Raw genomic sequence first — 13,559 nt, forward strand, 5'->3', positions numbered from 1 at the left:
CTGTGTCTTAGTTAGGGTTACTATTGCTGTGATAACACACCATGACATAAAATTAGTTGGAGAGGAAAGGTTTTATTTGGCTTGCACTTCCACATCATAGTCAGTCACTGAAGGAAGTCAGGACATGGAATTCAAGCAGGACAGAAACCTGGAGGCAGGAGCTGAAGCTCTAGAGGCCATGAAGGAGTGCTACTTACTGGCTTGTTCCCCATGGCTTGCTCAGCCTACTTTCTTTTATAGAACCCAAGACCACTAGCCCAGGATGGCCCCACCCACAGTGGGCTGGGCTGTCCCAAATCAATCACTAGTTTTTAAAAAAACGCCTTAGAGGCTTGCCCATTTTATGCAGACATTTTCTCCCTCTACAGTGATGATTCTAGCTTGTGTCAGCATAAAACTAGTCATCACAGCTCATATTCTTAGGTCTTCCAGTGTTCTTCAGAGTCCAGCAAGGAATCATATTGGAGATCTCATTAGCCATGATAGGGATTGTCCTTTTGTCTCCACCATGCTTGGAGTACTCTAGTTCAGACCTCTCTCTAAACCTCACCAAGGATAAATCTCTAGTTTCTGCCAAAGTACAGAAATTTTAGCATCTGATCAACATGAACATGAGTGAGGAATCTGGTATCTCCTGTCCTCTGAAAACATTTTTCATCTTGTTCTGAACAAGCTTTCTGCCAAATGTTAACTAGGTTTCCACTCATTCTTTGCATCCTTCTTTCTGCTTCCCCCCTCCAGTATCTGACTGATACTGTGTCCTGCTCCCCTAAATTAAAAATAAACCCATTTTTAATTCCACCTCTGCAGTATCTTTTTTAAAAAAATACTCGGTGCTTCCTTTTTTCTTTTTTTCTTTTTTTCTTTTTTTCTTTTTTTTTTTTTTTTTAGATTTTTATTTATTTTATATATGTGAGTACACTGTCTTCAGACACACCAGCAGGGTACACTGTATCCAATTACAGATGGTTGTGAGCCATGTGGTTGCTGGGAATTGAACTCAGGACCTCTAGAAGAACAGTCAGTGCTCTTAACTGTTGAACCATCTCTTCAGCCTCCATACTCTGTGCTTTAAAAAAAAAAAGTCTTTGCCCATTGTAACTGCAGGTGCTCTATATGGTTTTACTAAGAGGGTACAAGCAATTCTGTGTCTTGTTTTCACAAGGTGGTGCATGTTTTTCATATTTATTTGCATTAGCTCCTATCTTCTTTTTGTAAGGGAGAGCCTGATCGCTGTGTTAATGATCAGTTAAGGACTAATGGCCCTTTATCAGGAAGGCAGCTCAATGGAGTAGAGTGTCACTATACTTTTCCACCCCACTCCCAATAATCCAGCAGTTAGATCATTATTATATAAGCACCCTTGGGGGTGGGATCAGATTACATCAGAGGTCAAGCCCACAGACTTGAGCATACTAACCTCCCTTCAGCCAAACTATCTGGGACGACAATGAAAACAAAAATCTAAAATCACAGACTGTATTGGAGTCTGAAGAATTAGTACCAAAAAACACTTAAGACATAGTGAAAAAGGAAGCAGTGTTGATGTAGAGATAGGAGGAGCACAATGAACATTCATTAAGACCCTTTAAGAAGCTGTAGTTGGGGCTTGTTGCAGGCAGAAGGGTCTGTGACAATGAATTATTCAAGGGGAAAGGAGCTGAAGGAGAGAATGCTCTCTTGGCTTGGCAATGGTTCAGACATAGTTCACATGTTCTCCCCAGGTAATAGGCTAACAAAGAGTCCCAAAGACTCATGTGCCTCTGTTACCTGGGTACTTTGTGAGTGGTGAAAGTTCTTGGCATAAGTTTTCCTGTTATAGTCGAAAGACTGATCAGTAATTTGGAGAAAAGAATATTAGGAATGTAATCTTCTACTTACAAGTTACTAACAAATAGGTTCATGAAAAGTTTGAGTTACCTATGGGAATTTCTCTTTGATGATCTTATGTAAAATGGTAAGCCACATCACTGAAACAGTTTTAAACATTTTGTACTGTGTAATACAGTAAAAATGCACGACCTCTCCATTTACATAGAGAAAACAAAGACCTCTCCTGAAGACACCAGTAATCTAGCAGTTTGAGTCTGAATCTTAGTATTTCCCTGTTTTTTTTTAAAGTTCTCAGCATGAACTCTCTCTCTCTCTCTCTCTCTCTCTCTCTCTCTCTCTCTGTGTGTGTGTGTGTGTGTGTGTGTGTGTGTATGTGTATGTGTGTGTGTAGTGAGGACATTGTTCTCAATTTCTTATCTCTTTACTCATTTGCCAGGAGGGAGGTCCATTTCCAATAGTGCTCTAACAAAGAACACTGCATTTCTCTAGGTCGTCCCTTCCTACCTGTCCCACCTATATCCAGCCTTCTTCTTGACTCTACATCAGCTTTTTAGGCAAGATTTCTTAGAAGTTTCCCATGAAGGAATTTCCTTCCTTCTTTTCTTTCCCTTTTTATTTTTTTTTTCCTTTCATTGAAAAAAACTTTTTTCTCACATAATACATACTGCTTATGGTTTCCCCTCCCTCTACTTCTCTCAGTTTCTCCCCACCTCCCCTGTCATCTGGATTCACCTTCTTTCTGTCTCTCACTGGAAAACAAACAGGATTCTATGAAATAAGAGTAAAATATAATAAGGTAAAGCAAAAACTAACTCATCAGAATTGAAGAAAACAGAAAGAAAAGAGAAGTGGGGCTCAACAATCTCATAAAAACACTGTACTGAAAGCCATACTGTATATGCAAAGGACCTATAGGATAAACACACACACACACACACACACATACACAGAGAGAGTGGTTATAAGATCTTGGCATGAATTCTCCTGTTACTCTCTCAAGCCTGATTAGTAATAATAATTTGGAAGTAATCCTCCATTTACAAGTTACTACTCTGTATTGTAACTTTGATCTTAGGCAACAATAAACACAAGTCTCAGAGAACTATGAGGGAAAAAAATTAGGTTATTTGAAAATTAAAATCAGTGAAATTAGGTTATTTGAAGGAAACTGAGTGGAATCTATGGGGCCGATCAGCTTTGAGTCTTGTAAATGTTGCCAGTTTCCTGGGTCTTGTAAGCTCCTTCCCTGCTCTAGGAAGATATGCCTTGTGAGCCCTGAGCCTCTTTCTCCTTCTAGGAGGGAATGTCTCAATCTCGAGGAAACAGCTACACAAAACTCGAAAAGAAAACTAATTACTGTCCTCTCATGTATGGATCTCAGAGTGTGCATGTGCACATGTACGGACACCTGTGTGCATACTTGTACATACCTTGAGAGCAGAAGGGAGACTGCTCAGGGAAAGAGGGAGTCTAGCAAGTGGAACAGGAGAAGGCAACAAGGAGTGAATGTGGCCACAGTGCACACAGGTATGCTTGAACAGAAACATCATTATGAAAACCATTGCATTCTACAATGAATATGTGCTAATAAAATCTCAATGAACTAAACAAAAATGTTTCTGATTACAGAGAACCCAAGAAAAGTATTGTTGCGCTCACCTCGTCCAGCAAGAAAAAACGCAACACGGTCGGATTCTTCTCAACAGCCTTTTTTTTATTTTAGGAACACCTCCATGCTACGGGGAACTCCGGAAACCCCGGGAGGACTGCTTATATACACCCCAGCACTGGGGAGAGCTATGTGTCCTCCTGGGATTGGTCGGCACTTTGATTCGTATGCACCCACTTGGGAGGGGTTGGCGCCAGATTTGGGCTAGCGCCTGCGCAATGGCGTTGTTTACGGCGCCGGTGTACCGGAGGTCGGCGTCATCTTTTAGGTGTGCGGCCACCTACAATGTATGAAGGCTGTCCCAGGAGCCTTCTACCATCTAACACAACTGACTCATTTGAAATGAATGTTGTGACATTCTAGATGCAAGATGCTCAGTTCTCCAATAATCAACAGATGAGAAGCAAAGGCTGGCAGAGGACCGTTCAAGAAACAAATTTCAAGTCCCATCCCTCAGGGCTTTAGTTACAGGCCATGTTGGATTCTTACAACTGTTTGTGCATAGGCAGGAGATGCTGAACTATATTATCTAATCTGTGTGTCTCAAAATGCGCAATGTGAGTCTAGTTTTAATATTTATTGGTTATCAATGGGGTACTAAATCAGTAAAACCACTTCTGACTGGGCACCACGAAGCTCAACCCTTGACCGAGTTGGCTAGTGCATGAGGCCCTGAGCTCAGTCCCTAGCACTTCAGAAGAAATCACAACATTAACAACAACCCAACAATAGGAAAGCATTGACATTTCTTACATTGTTTAGCATAGTGTGACTTAGCATTGTGTGACAGTAGAACTTGAAACATTCCTTTCTAGTGGGCCATGATGGCCCACACCATTAATCCCAGCACTCCAGAGGCAGAGGAAGGAATCTCTGTGAGTCTGAGGTCACCCTGGTCTACACAGACAGACAGAGGTATATTCTGAGACCTTATCTCAGAGAGAGAGAGAGAGAGAGAGAGAGAGAGAGAGAGAGAGACTATATTGCAAGCAGAGAGTGTTAATGGGAGAGCCTAGCTGTCTGCCAGATAAAATCTGATTTAATACACCTAGTGGGGACCTCGTGATTCTCTAGACCTGATGTAGGGACAGGCTGTTTAGGACAGGCTAACGAAGAAAGTGTATTTCCTTGATATATATGATAATTTATAAATTAAACACAGTAATAACTATTAATAAAACAGAAGGATCTTTCCTTCCTTCCTTCCTTCCTTCCTTCCTTCCTTCCTTCCTTCCTTCCTTCCTTCCTCTCTCTCTCTCTCTCTCTCTCTCTCTCTCTCTCTCTCTCTCTCTCTCTCTCTCTCTCTCTCTCTCTCTTTTTTTCTTTGAGACAGGGTTTCTCTGTGTAGCCCTGTCTATCTTAGAACTCTCCCTGTAGGCCAGGCTTGCCTTGAACTCAGAAATGCACCTATCTCTGCCTCCCTAGTGCTGGCATTAAAGGCATGTGACCACACCTGGCTAAATCAGGGTAGTTAGAACAGTATACTATAATACAAGTTCTATGAGTATAGTATCTCAAAATATCCTGCTTTGTATTCCATGTAAGATCTGGAATTATCTTTGGAGGTAATGGTTAACTTAAACCACAGAGAGTTAAGTCACAGATATGGAGTCTTCAGGACTCACTATGTGCAAAGTTATGTTTTCTGCCTAGATTAAGTCTTTATCATGTATATATACAGAGAATGTTAACTGTTCATTGGCTCACAGCCTATGACAGTGGGAAAGAACAAGCAATCTGATGGTCCCATGGGGTGAGTTATTTAGGTTATGGGGGTGCCCCACTTCTTAGGAGAGGAGACCCCTCTGGATCATGATGAAATAGAGTCCCCAGTCAGGGTCTTTAATGTTCTTATGTTGCTAGTCTACATTAAAGTATTATTGTAGCTGTTATTTGTTTCTTAACATCTAGTAAAATAAAGATGTATCTTACATAGGATTAAGTCTTCCCGGCCATTAAATATGATAACTGTCCCTGTATTATTCTCCATTCAGATATCAACTTGTGCCAAGCACCTCCCTCTGTACTGCAATGGCAGCATATGAAAGTGTTCTGAGGCCATAGCCAGGATAGAAGGCCCAGTCTGAATTACCCTTGGCACTGAGTTCACATGCCTATCAAGGGAGCTTCCTTCTGAAAGCTTTACCTTTCTTCTCTCTCTTGGCTCCTGTTCCTTTCTCAAGTCTTTAAATCACAAGATTTAAAGTTACCTCCAAGCAGAGCAAACAGTGTTTCTAGTGATCAAGGACATTTGACAGCCAACATCCCAAGTTTAACACGGATCACATCTGTCCAGACTCTCTGCTTTGCCTAGCATTGTCCCCTTCATTTCAACCAGGTGCCAAACACTCACTAGTGGATATTCACAGTGGAGATGGCAACTTGCTGCAAGCCAGCTTAAGACGTGATCTAGTCTCTTTAGCTTTACCTCTAAAGGATTTAGTGGCATAAAACTGTTCTGGCTCAAGTCTCACTGCTTCCTTTCCCAACCTTTTATTTCAGACCTTTGGTTAGGGACAGAGCATTACATAAAACAAGTTTACATAACAGCACCCGCACCACATAATCATATATTATGGCTAGTGATAAAGAAAAAATAAGCACTTCCTATAGCATGACTCTCTCAAAAGAATTTAAATTACAAACCTAAGCTGAAACCTCTTGGCTTTTACTAGAGTTACAGAACTGAAAATGTCCAACTGGGTTATATAAATTACAACGTTCAGAGCCACCATTTGGCTCTTAATCAAACCCCCCTGCTACTTAATCTGAGGTGCAATCATTCTTGCTAATTGGCAGGTGACATTTTCATTGGAAGCCATGGTGTATTTATATACTCATGTGCATAAGTTGTGCCATCCATCCTGTGGACTGAGAAAGGGAAGGGTCGTTCTCGCTTTTGAGCTGTTCAACTTTTAGAAAGCTGAAAACTTTGGATGCTGCAGTTACATTGCTCAGGGGTGGTTTGGGAAAAGGAAGGCACTCTTTTCATAGGCTGGCTGGAGTCTGTGTATGACAAGGGCTTTGAGCTCTTCCCACGTTGTAGTTTATGCCTGTTAAGAAAGATTTATTGGGCTGGAGAGATGGCTCAGCCGTTAAAGGCTAGGCTTACAACCAAAAGTGTAAGAGCAAGGTTTGTTGTTCAGGGTTTGCTTATAATGATAAAAAAAAATAAAAACAGAATCTTGAGAATTATAAATATATGAGACCAATATTCAAAAGTGAATTAATACATTTTTAATGTCTATCTTTGAGTCCATGAGCCTTCTCCACTAAAAGCCACCAATGATTTCCACATCTGATGAAAGAAGACTGGCTTCAATCTGACAAAGACTCTGACAGTGCCAGGACTCCTTGGGGTAGGTGGGATGTTGGTCTGAAATGAACAGTGATTTGAGCTAGAACACTCAGAGATAAAATGCAGGTGGCTGACAAGAAAAGAAATGTCACACTGTTAGTTTCAAACTGTGGTCCTCATTCCTTAATGCCCTAGATGCTGAAACTGGCATCTCCTGGATAGGCTGTTGCAAGGCTCCAATAAAAATGTGTGTTTGCTTCTTGTTTCTGGGGGATGGTGTAATTATGCAGCCTGATCAACAAATGCCACATAGCCCTGACCAGTAATAGCCTTCAACTTTGAGATCTTACGTCAGTTTCAAAATATCATTTATAATTATAAATGAGCCAAATAGCCAAGGGCTTATCACAACTCAATTTTTCCTTGTTTTGTTTTTGTTTTGTTGTTGTTGTTGTTGTTGTTGTTTTCAAGATAGGGACTATGATATGGTCTAATATGACCTTAAAGTCTGCATCTTCTTGCCTTCTGCCTCTGTCCCTAATGTTGGGATCATGAGCCTGGGCCACCACACACTACTCATCGCTGTCTGTAAACATAAGAGAGTGATGGAGTTGGAGAGATGGCTCAGCTGTTAAGAGCACTTGTTGCTCTTACAGAAGGCTAGGGAGTATGGTTCCTAGTCGCCACTAGTCAGGTAAGAACCATGTGAAATTCCAGCTCCATTTCCTTCTTCTCATCTCCTAGGGCACTGTATGCAGGCACATAATAGCCTTAAATTTTTAAAGACAGTGATAGCTACAGTGAATTTCTTTCTGTTTCCTACTCCTAATATCCAGCTAATTTGGAATATATATATATATATATATATATATATATATATATATATATAGAGAGAGAGAGAGAGAGAGAGAGAGAAAGTATACATATACACATACACTATACATGTACACATATATCATATGCATCATACACACACATTTATATATATATATACATAAATATAAATATATTCTTACAGACAATATAGTGAAATGAAGATGAAAAAATACTTAGTTCTAAAAGCAATGATACACCAAGCTTAGGTCCTTTGTCAATAAGTGGCACACAGTTAAGAATAAATGATAGTTTTACCGCTTAAAATAGCTTCTCTTAATAAAAGTAGATAGTGAATTGAATTCCACACTACATGATATTGTGTAAAATGTCATGGCTTACATTCTGTCCTTTGTATTAAATAAGGATGTAGGCCTGTTTAATCTCTGAATCTTAAAATCTTCACTCAGCAACACTCCTGTGTGTGTGTGTGTGTTCAAGTGGCAGGTGTCAGTATTTTATCAGGCCATCTGCTCTCCTGTGGTATTGCTGACAAGCCCAGGCCTCTTTATATCGTGAGATAGCTATTGGATGGGGTCACTAGTTTCCATCTCCGCAGAGAGTGAATGACACTTGGTAGGAGGCCAAGCAAAAGAGAGAGCCAAGCAAGCTGCAGATCTGACAGGCACGTGGGAGGAGCTTTGACGTAGGAAACTTCAGTTTCCCAAATGCAGAGTCCAACCAGAAAGGAGGTTGAGCTCAGAGCCTTGGAGGAGAAGGAAGCAGAAAGGGTCCGGAGGCGTAGTGGGCCGCAGCAGAGTTATTTACAGGGTGCAGCTTTGCTTAGAGACATTTAGGAACGGGTTGGCTTGTGGGCGTCCGAGAAGGCTCTTTGTCGCAAGGCTTATGTCTGGTGGGGCAGGTGGCCTGGCGAGACAGAGGAGCACTTCCGGAGCCCGCCCTACACTTCACCCACTCCACCCCCGCCCGCTCTCCGCCCCGCCCCTGAGCCTCACCCCTCCAACCCCACCCCCACCCCCGTCTCTGGTTTCTCTGGGAGTCGCCATGGCAACGGACTCTGGCTTTGGGACTCAGATTCTCTGAACTCCAAGCGAGCAGTTGGGAGCATGGCGGAGGCTGAGACTGAGACTGAGGAATGGACGAAGACACGTGGATGCAGGAAGATTCTCCAGACCCTCGAGGGGGCTATTGAGCAATTCAAATTCCATTCCAGGTGACCTGCCCGCTACGTGCACGCGCTTCAGAGCTGGCCACCTGTTCTCCACAGCCTCCTGGCCTTTGATTTCTTAAGTAAACCACAAGCTCAGACTCAGGTCTGGGTTCTAATTTCGTCTAGCTTCTCACCGGGTCCTATGCCTCTTATTAGCTCATCTGGGAAACAGAACAGTAGCTAATTGTGCCTACTCCATAGACCACAGGGCCTGTTAAATATTTCACCGAGGTACAGTCTAGAAAAGAGCCATACAGAAATGGTATGAGGTTGCTTTAAGAAGATCCCATAGACTCCCCATTTAAACACAGATTTCTTTTGCGATTCTGGAGGCTTGGAGTCCAAGAATTGGGCACTGATTTGATGTCTGATGGTCCTTTCTTGTAAGCAACCCGTTCTTACTGCATCCTCCCCTAGTGGGATCAGCAGGAGAGCCATCTCCTGACTTCTTCACTCTCTATCCTCCACCTGGGCTCTTTTTAAGGAAACAGCCCCATTTATGAGGCTCCCACTTCACTACCTATTCATCTCCCTTGATCTCACCTCCAGAGGCCATCACTTTTGGAAAATAGGACATTGACATGGATTTTCCTAGAACTGGAGCACTCCCAAATATATAAAGACAACAAGCCATATGCCTTTGCCAGGCAATCAATGGAATCATTATTTCATGGTCCTTAGGTTTTCTCTCTCTCTCTCTCTCTCTCTCTCTCTCTCTCTCTCTCTCTCTCTCTCTCTCGATCATTTGGCTTCAGCCCTATTTTTATTTGGATAATGTAGAGTCAACATTTATGGGGAATTTTTTTTTTCTTAAAACACTCTTTCAAAGTAGTAAGCACGTAGCCTTAGATTAACTGCCACATGATGCAATTCCATAAGTAGAGACCTCAGGGAGCCAGGCTATTGATTCCAGGCAAATCCCACACTGAGGACGAGAGAGAGAACAGGGAGCAGGGACAGGACAGGGAGCAGGGGAAGGGACTGACTATAGCTAGACCAGCCCAATGGTGTGCCTGAACCAGTACCCAGTCCTGCTGAACTACACTTCTCTACCCCAACTATTCATTAATAGGTTTGCTGGCCAAACCAAGTCAGGGTACCCAACAGACCTTTGATAAAACTGTCAAAAGCACATAACACAGGCAGCTCTTGGCAGACAACAGTGGAATGCTGTGTCTAATCTGTTCCTAAGAGCCCCTTTCTCTCCTGGATTCCTTGACATTCTGCAGTGGAATAAGTACCCAACAGAACATTCCAGCCAGACTCATGGGGCAAACTGATCTCTGCCAAGTGCTACTAACACACGTTGATTGAACTAAGGAACCACTAATGTCCATAACATTTTTTTTTCCACTCAAAGGCTTAGAGAACTAGGTTGGAGTTCTGATATGAATGGGAGAAGCTAGATACTGGCTGACACCCAGGGATCTGGTCTAGCTGGGTTAGGCCAGGTAGTTCACATAAACTCAGGTCAGCCTTGGTGAAGTGATACATTCTAGTTAAGTCAGTAACCACATAATGAGTCAGACAGCATTTACAAGTGACAGAAGAAACAGAAGCAAAGGTAGCAGAGGAAACTGGTGTGCATGTGTACACACCCCCAAGTCACCATAGCTCTCAGGAAAGGCTTCTCTGAGATGACATTAAGAGGAAACAGCAGGAGCCAGGCGCATACATCTGGAGCCAAAATGTTCTCTGCTGAGAGAACAGGTAGTGAAAGTAGGGATTCTGGGTTTAGGCAAAGCAAGGAGACCAGACCGTTGTGGCTCTAACAGAGCAAGCAGGGTGGGTTCCTGGATATGAGGCAGAGGAGAGACTGATGGCCACATTTCTGGGTCTTAGATCAACATAAAGGCTCAAGTTTTCATTTCAAAGGAGATGGGAAGCCAGAGGGGGATGACCCAGTGTCCTGATATTCTCTGACTATGGATAGTTCTGCTGTTTTAATAATAGACTATAACAGGGAAGAGGCATAAGTCAGGAAACCGGTTAGGAGACTTTATATAATATCTATCAAGGAGGACGGCCATAAGGACTGAGTAAAATGCTCGCTGTGAGGTCCTGAGTTTGTATCCCTAGCCATGTACAAAGCAAAGCACAGTGAAGGGCATCTGTGACCCCAGCACAGCACAGAGGGAGGGGAGAGATGGATGCCAGGTACTTGATACCAGCTAAGGTAGCTGATACAGCTTGAAACCTGAACTCAGCAAGTGGTCCTATTCTAAAAAATAAGGTGGCTCACAGTAGAGGAAGATGATCATCAACTTCTGGCTTTCACAGCGCACAGGCTTGCAGGCAAGTGCCCAGGCCATACACAGGCAGATAGCACTCAAAAGGAAGAGGAACAGAAGGAGGAATGTGGACATGGGGGAACAGGAGGCAGCTTGGAGGTGCTGAAGATGTGGTCAGATTCTAGCCAGTCAATAGGAAAGGGAGTGATGGAGTTCACTGGTGACCTGCAGAGCATTGGACAGGGTCAACAGTTTCTGAGCCCAGTAGCTGGAAAAATGGAGCCATTAACTTTATTGGGAGAGGATGTGAGGAACGGGACTGAGAGTCATGATAAGCTCGTCTTGAGGTGCAGAATGCCAACAGTGACTGGTAAACATCTATTTAAGCAGTTTAGTCGTAGGATCTGAAGATTGCAAGAGAGGTCCTTCATGTTTTGCACAAAGGAAATATTTTGTACAAAGATGTTAAATAAATTATGAGATTTGTTGAGATCAACCAGGAAAAAAATATATAGATGCACAATTGTATATATACAATCACTTTGAAACAGAAAAAAAGGGAATATTTTCTTTAAATAACATTGAGCCATTCACCACAGTGAAAATTTAGCACCTCTGACGTCATCTTCATTGACTAATTCATTAATGAACATTCATTAGGACAAACTATTCTAGGGCTCAGTGGGATGTGTTGCTGCAGTCTATTAATAAATCTATATGTGTCTATTTTGTATGTTAGCATATTAATTTTGTGTCTAATTTATTAAACATAACCATTATATCCAAAGACCATGCTTTATGCATAACAAGGAAACTATTATTTGGGAGAATCGCTTGAACTATAAATAGGGACTGTATAGGAACCACTTTGCTAAGCTCTTGTGATGTGGGCTTCTGTTCTAGGCAATGGATTTAACATCTAAAATTAGAGCTACTTCCAATTTGAAGAGAGACTGAAGACTGAGCCTTCATATTTTATTTAGATTCTGGGTAAGCCAGATCTTCTAAATCAATCATACAATAAGTTAAGACTGGCCACAGGGGAGCTTACAATCCCAGTTCTGTTTAAACCAAAGATGCAGAGGAAGGATCTGTCTGCACCCCTGGCTTACAATTTTAGATGAGTTACTTACTTTTGTTGCACCTGAGTTTACACATCTTTGAGACAGGATGTTGGAGAGTTACCAGGAGAAGAAAAAGTGCAGATTCAAGCATGCATCCTCACAAAGCCTGTGGGGTGAGTTACTCTATAAACAAACACTCCAGAGGGTTTACCTATAAAGTTAAATATTGTATTGTCTTATTACAGCAACATCAGGAATAACCAAACACATTCTACTAAGTTTCTAAACCATAGACTGAAAAACTGTATTGATAATAAAAAACAACCACATTCTACAAACCGACTACTCAACCTAAGTGTTTTTGCCTAAACTAGGAAGGATTAAAAGAACATAAATGTTCAAGTTTAAGGGGAAAATGAAGTTGAATAGTGAAAAGAAGCCATTGAGCACTGGGGGAGGGTCCGGGATTACAGCTCTAGACTGGAAAAATGAGCCTCCGAGGGCGGTTAAATACACAGTGAGCAGACTACAGAGAAACAGGGTACATAAGATGGTGGGTTCTATCTGTTATATTAATGTAGCACCTATGTTTAGACAGTAGGCATGCATTTTATCATGAATTTGAAGAGCCACTATTTCCTGTCCCTTATTAAATATTAAGGCAGATTATTATCAAGTAAAATATAGCACTTTAAAAAAAAAAAAGACGCTAATTAGGCAGTGGAACCACAATACATCCAGAAAGCAACTGTGGTCTTCAGGAATTAGGAAGAGTCAGCAAGGAGGAATCCAAGAATTCAGAATTGCCCCAAACCCTAGAGACTGAGATTAAGACCTCTTTGGAGAGGACTTGAAAGTCATTAAAACTTTCAGACAACTACTGCGAAGAGACTTGGCAGAGGTTGCAAGCAGCTCTGGTCTGCAGGGACAGCTTGCCCAGTGCCTAAGGAACACCAAAAGGCACAGTTAGGCCAAAGCTCCTTACCGAGCCAGGAGATCTTTTTGTCATTTTGGCTGCTATGTTTTTCAATTGGGCATGGGAACTCTAAAGGGCACTTTGCTGAACCCACGGGTTGCACAGTGAGAGTCAGTCATGACTCTGTTTGATGGCAACCACCAACGTATCTCTTGATAATAAGATTGCAATCCCTTTCTTATGCCTTTGGTTTAATGGTCTAAGGATCACAAAACAGCCAGATTTCATGGCTCTCAATGGAGTCACCATATCTGACAGAGGCATTTATAGTCTGTTCCTATTCTTAAAAGTTTATTCATATAACTCTTCCCTCCATGCTTTTGCCATCAAGCTCATTCCTGTCAGCTTCCAGGCCATCCAGCTAGCTTTTAATCTAGAGATCTACACTAGTCCCTTCACCCAGAAAGAAGCAGACGGACAAATAGCCACTTCAAATGCTGACTG

The 13,559-nt window shown here is 42.1% G+C and overlaps 1 protein-coding gene across 1 annotated transcript in view; it reads left to right on the forward strand.

Moving 5' to 3' along the window:
* Positions 1-8,730: 8,730 nt before the first annotated feature.
* The window catches only part of CUNH10orf67 (chromosome unknown C10orf67 homolog), a 99,498-nt gene continuing 94,669 nt past the window's right edge, over positions 8,731-13,559 (forward strand). Inside the window, exon 1 of the mRNA XM_021155844.2 lies at positions 8,731-8,847. Coding sequence (XP_021011503.1) covers positions 8,741-8,847 — 107 coding nt within the window. The 5' untranslated portion in view covers positions 8,731-8,740. The remainder of the gene's footprint in view (positions 8,848-13,559) is intronic.

Source organism: Mus caroli, unplaced genomic scaffold, assembly GCF_978045245.1.
Source record: "Mus caroli unplaced genomic scaffold, Mus_caroli_1 scaffold_2, whole genome shotgun sequence".
NCBI lineage: Eukaryota > Metazoa > Chordata > Mammalia > Rodentia > Muridae > Mus > Mus caroli.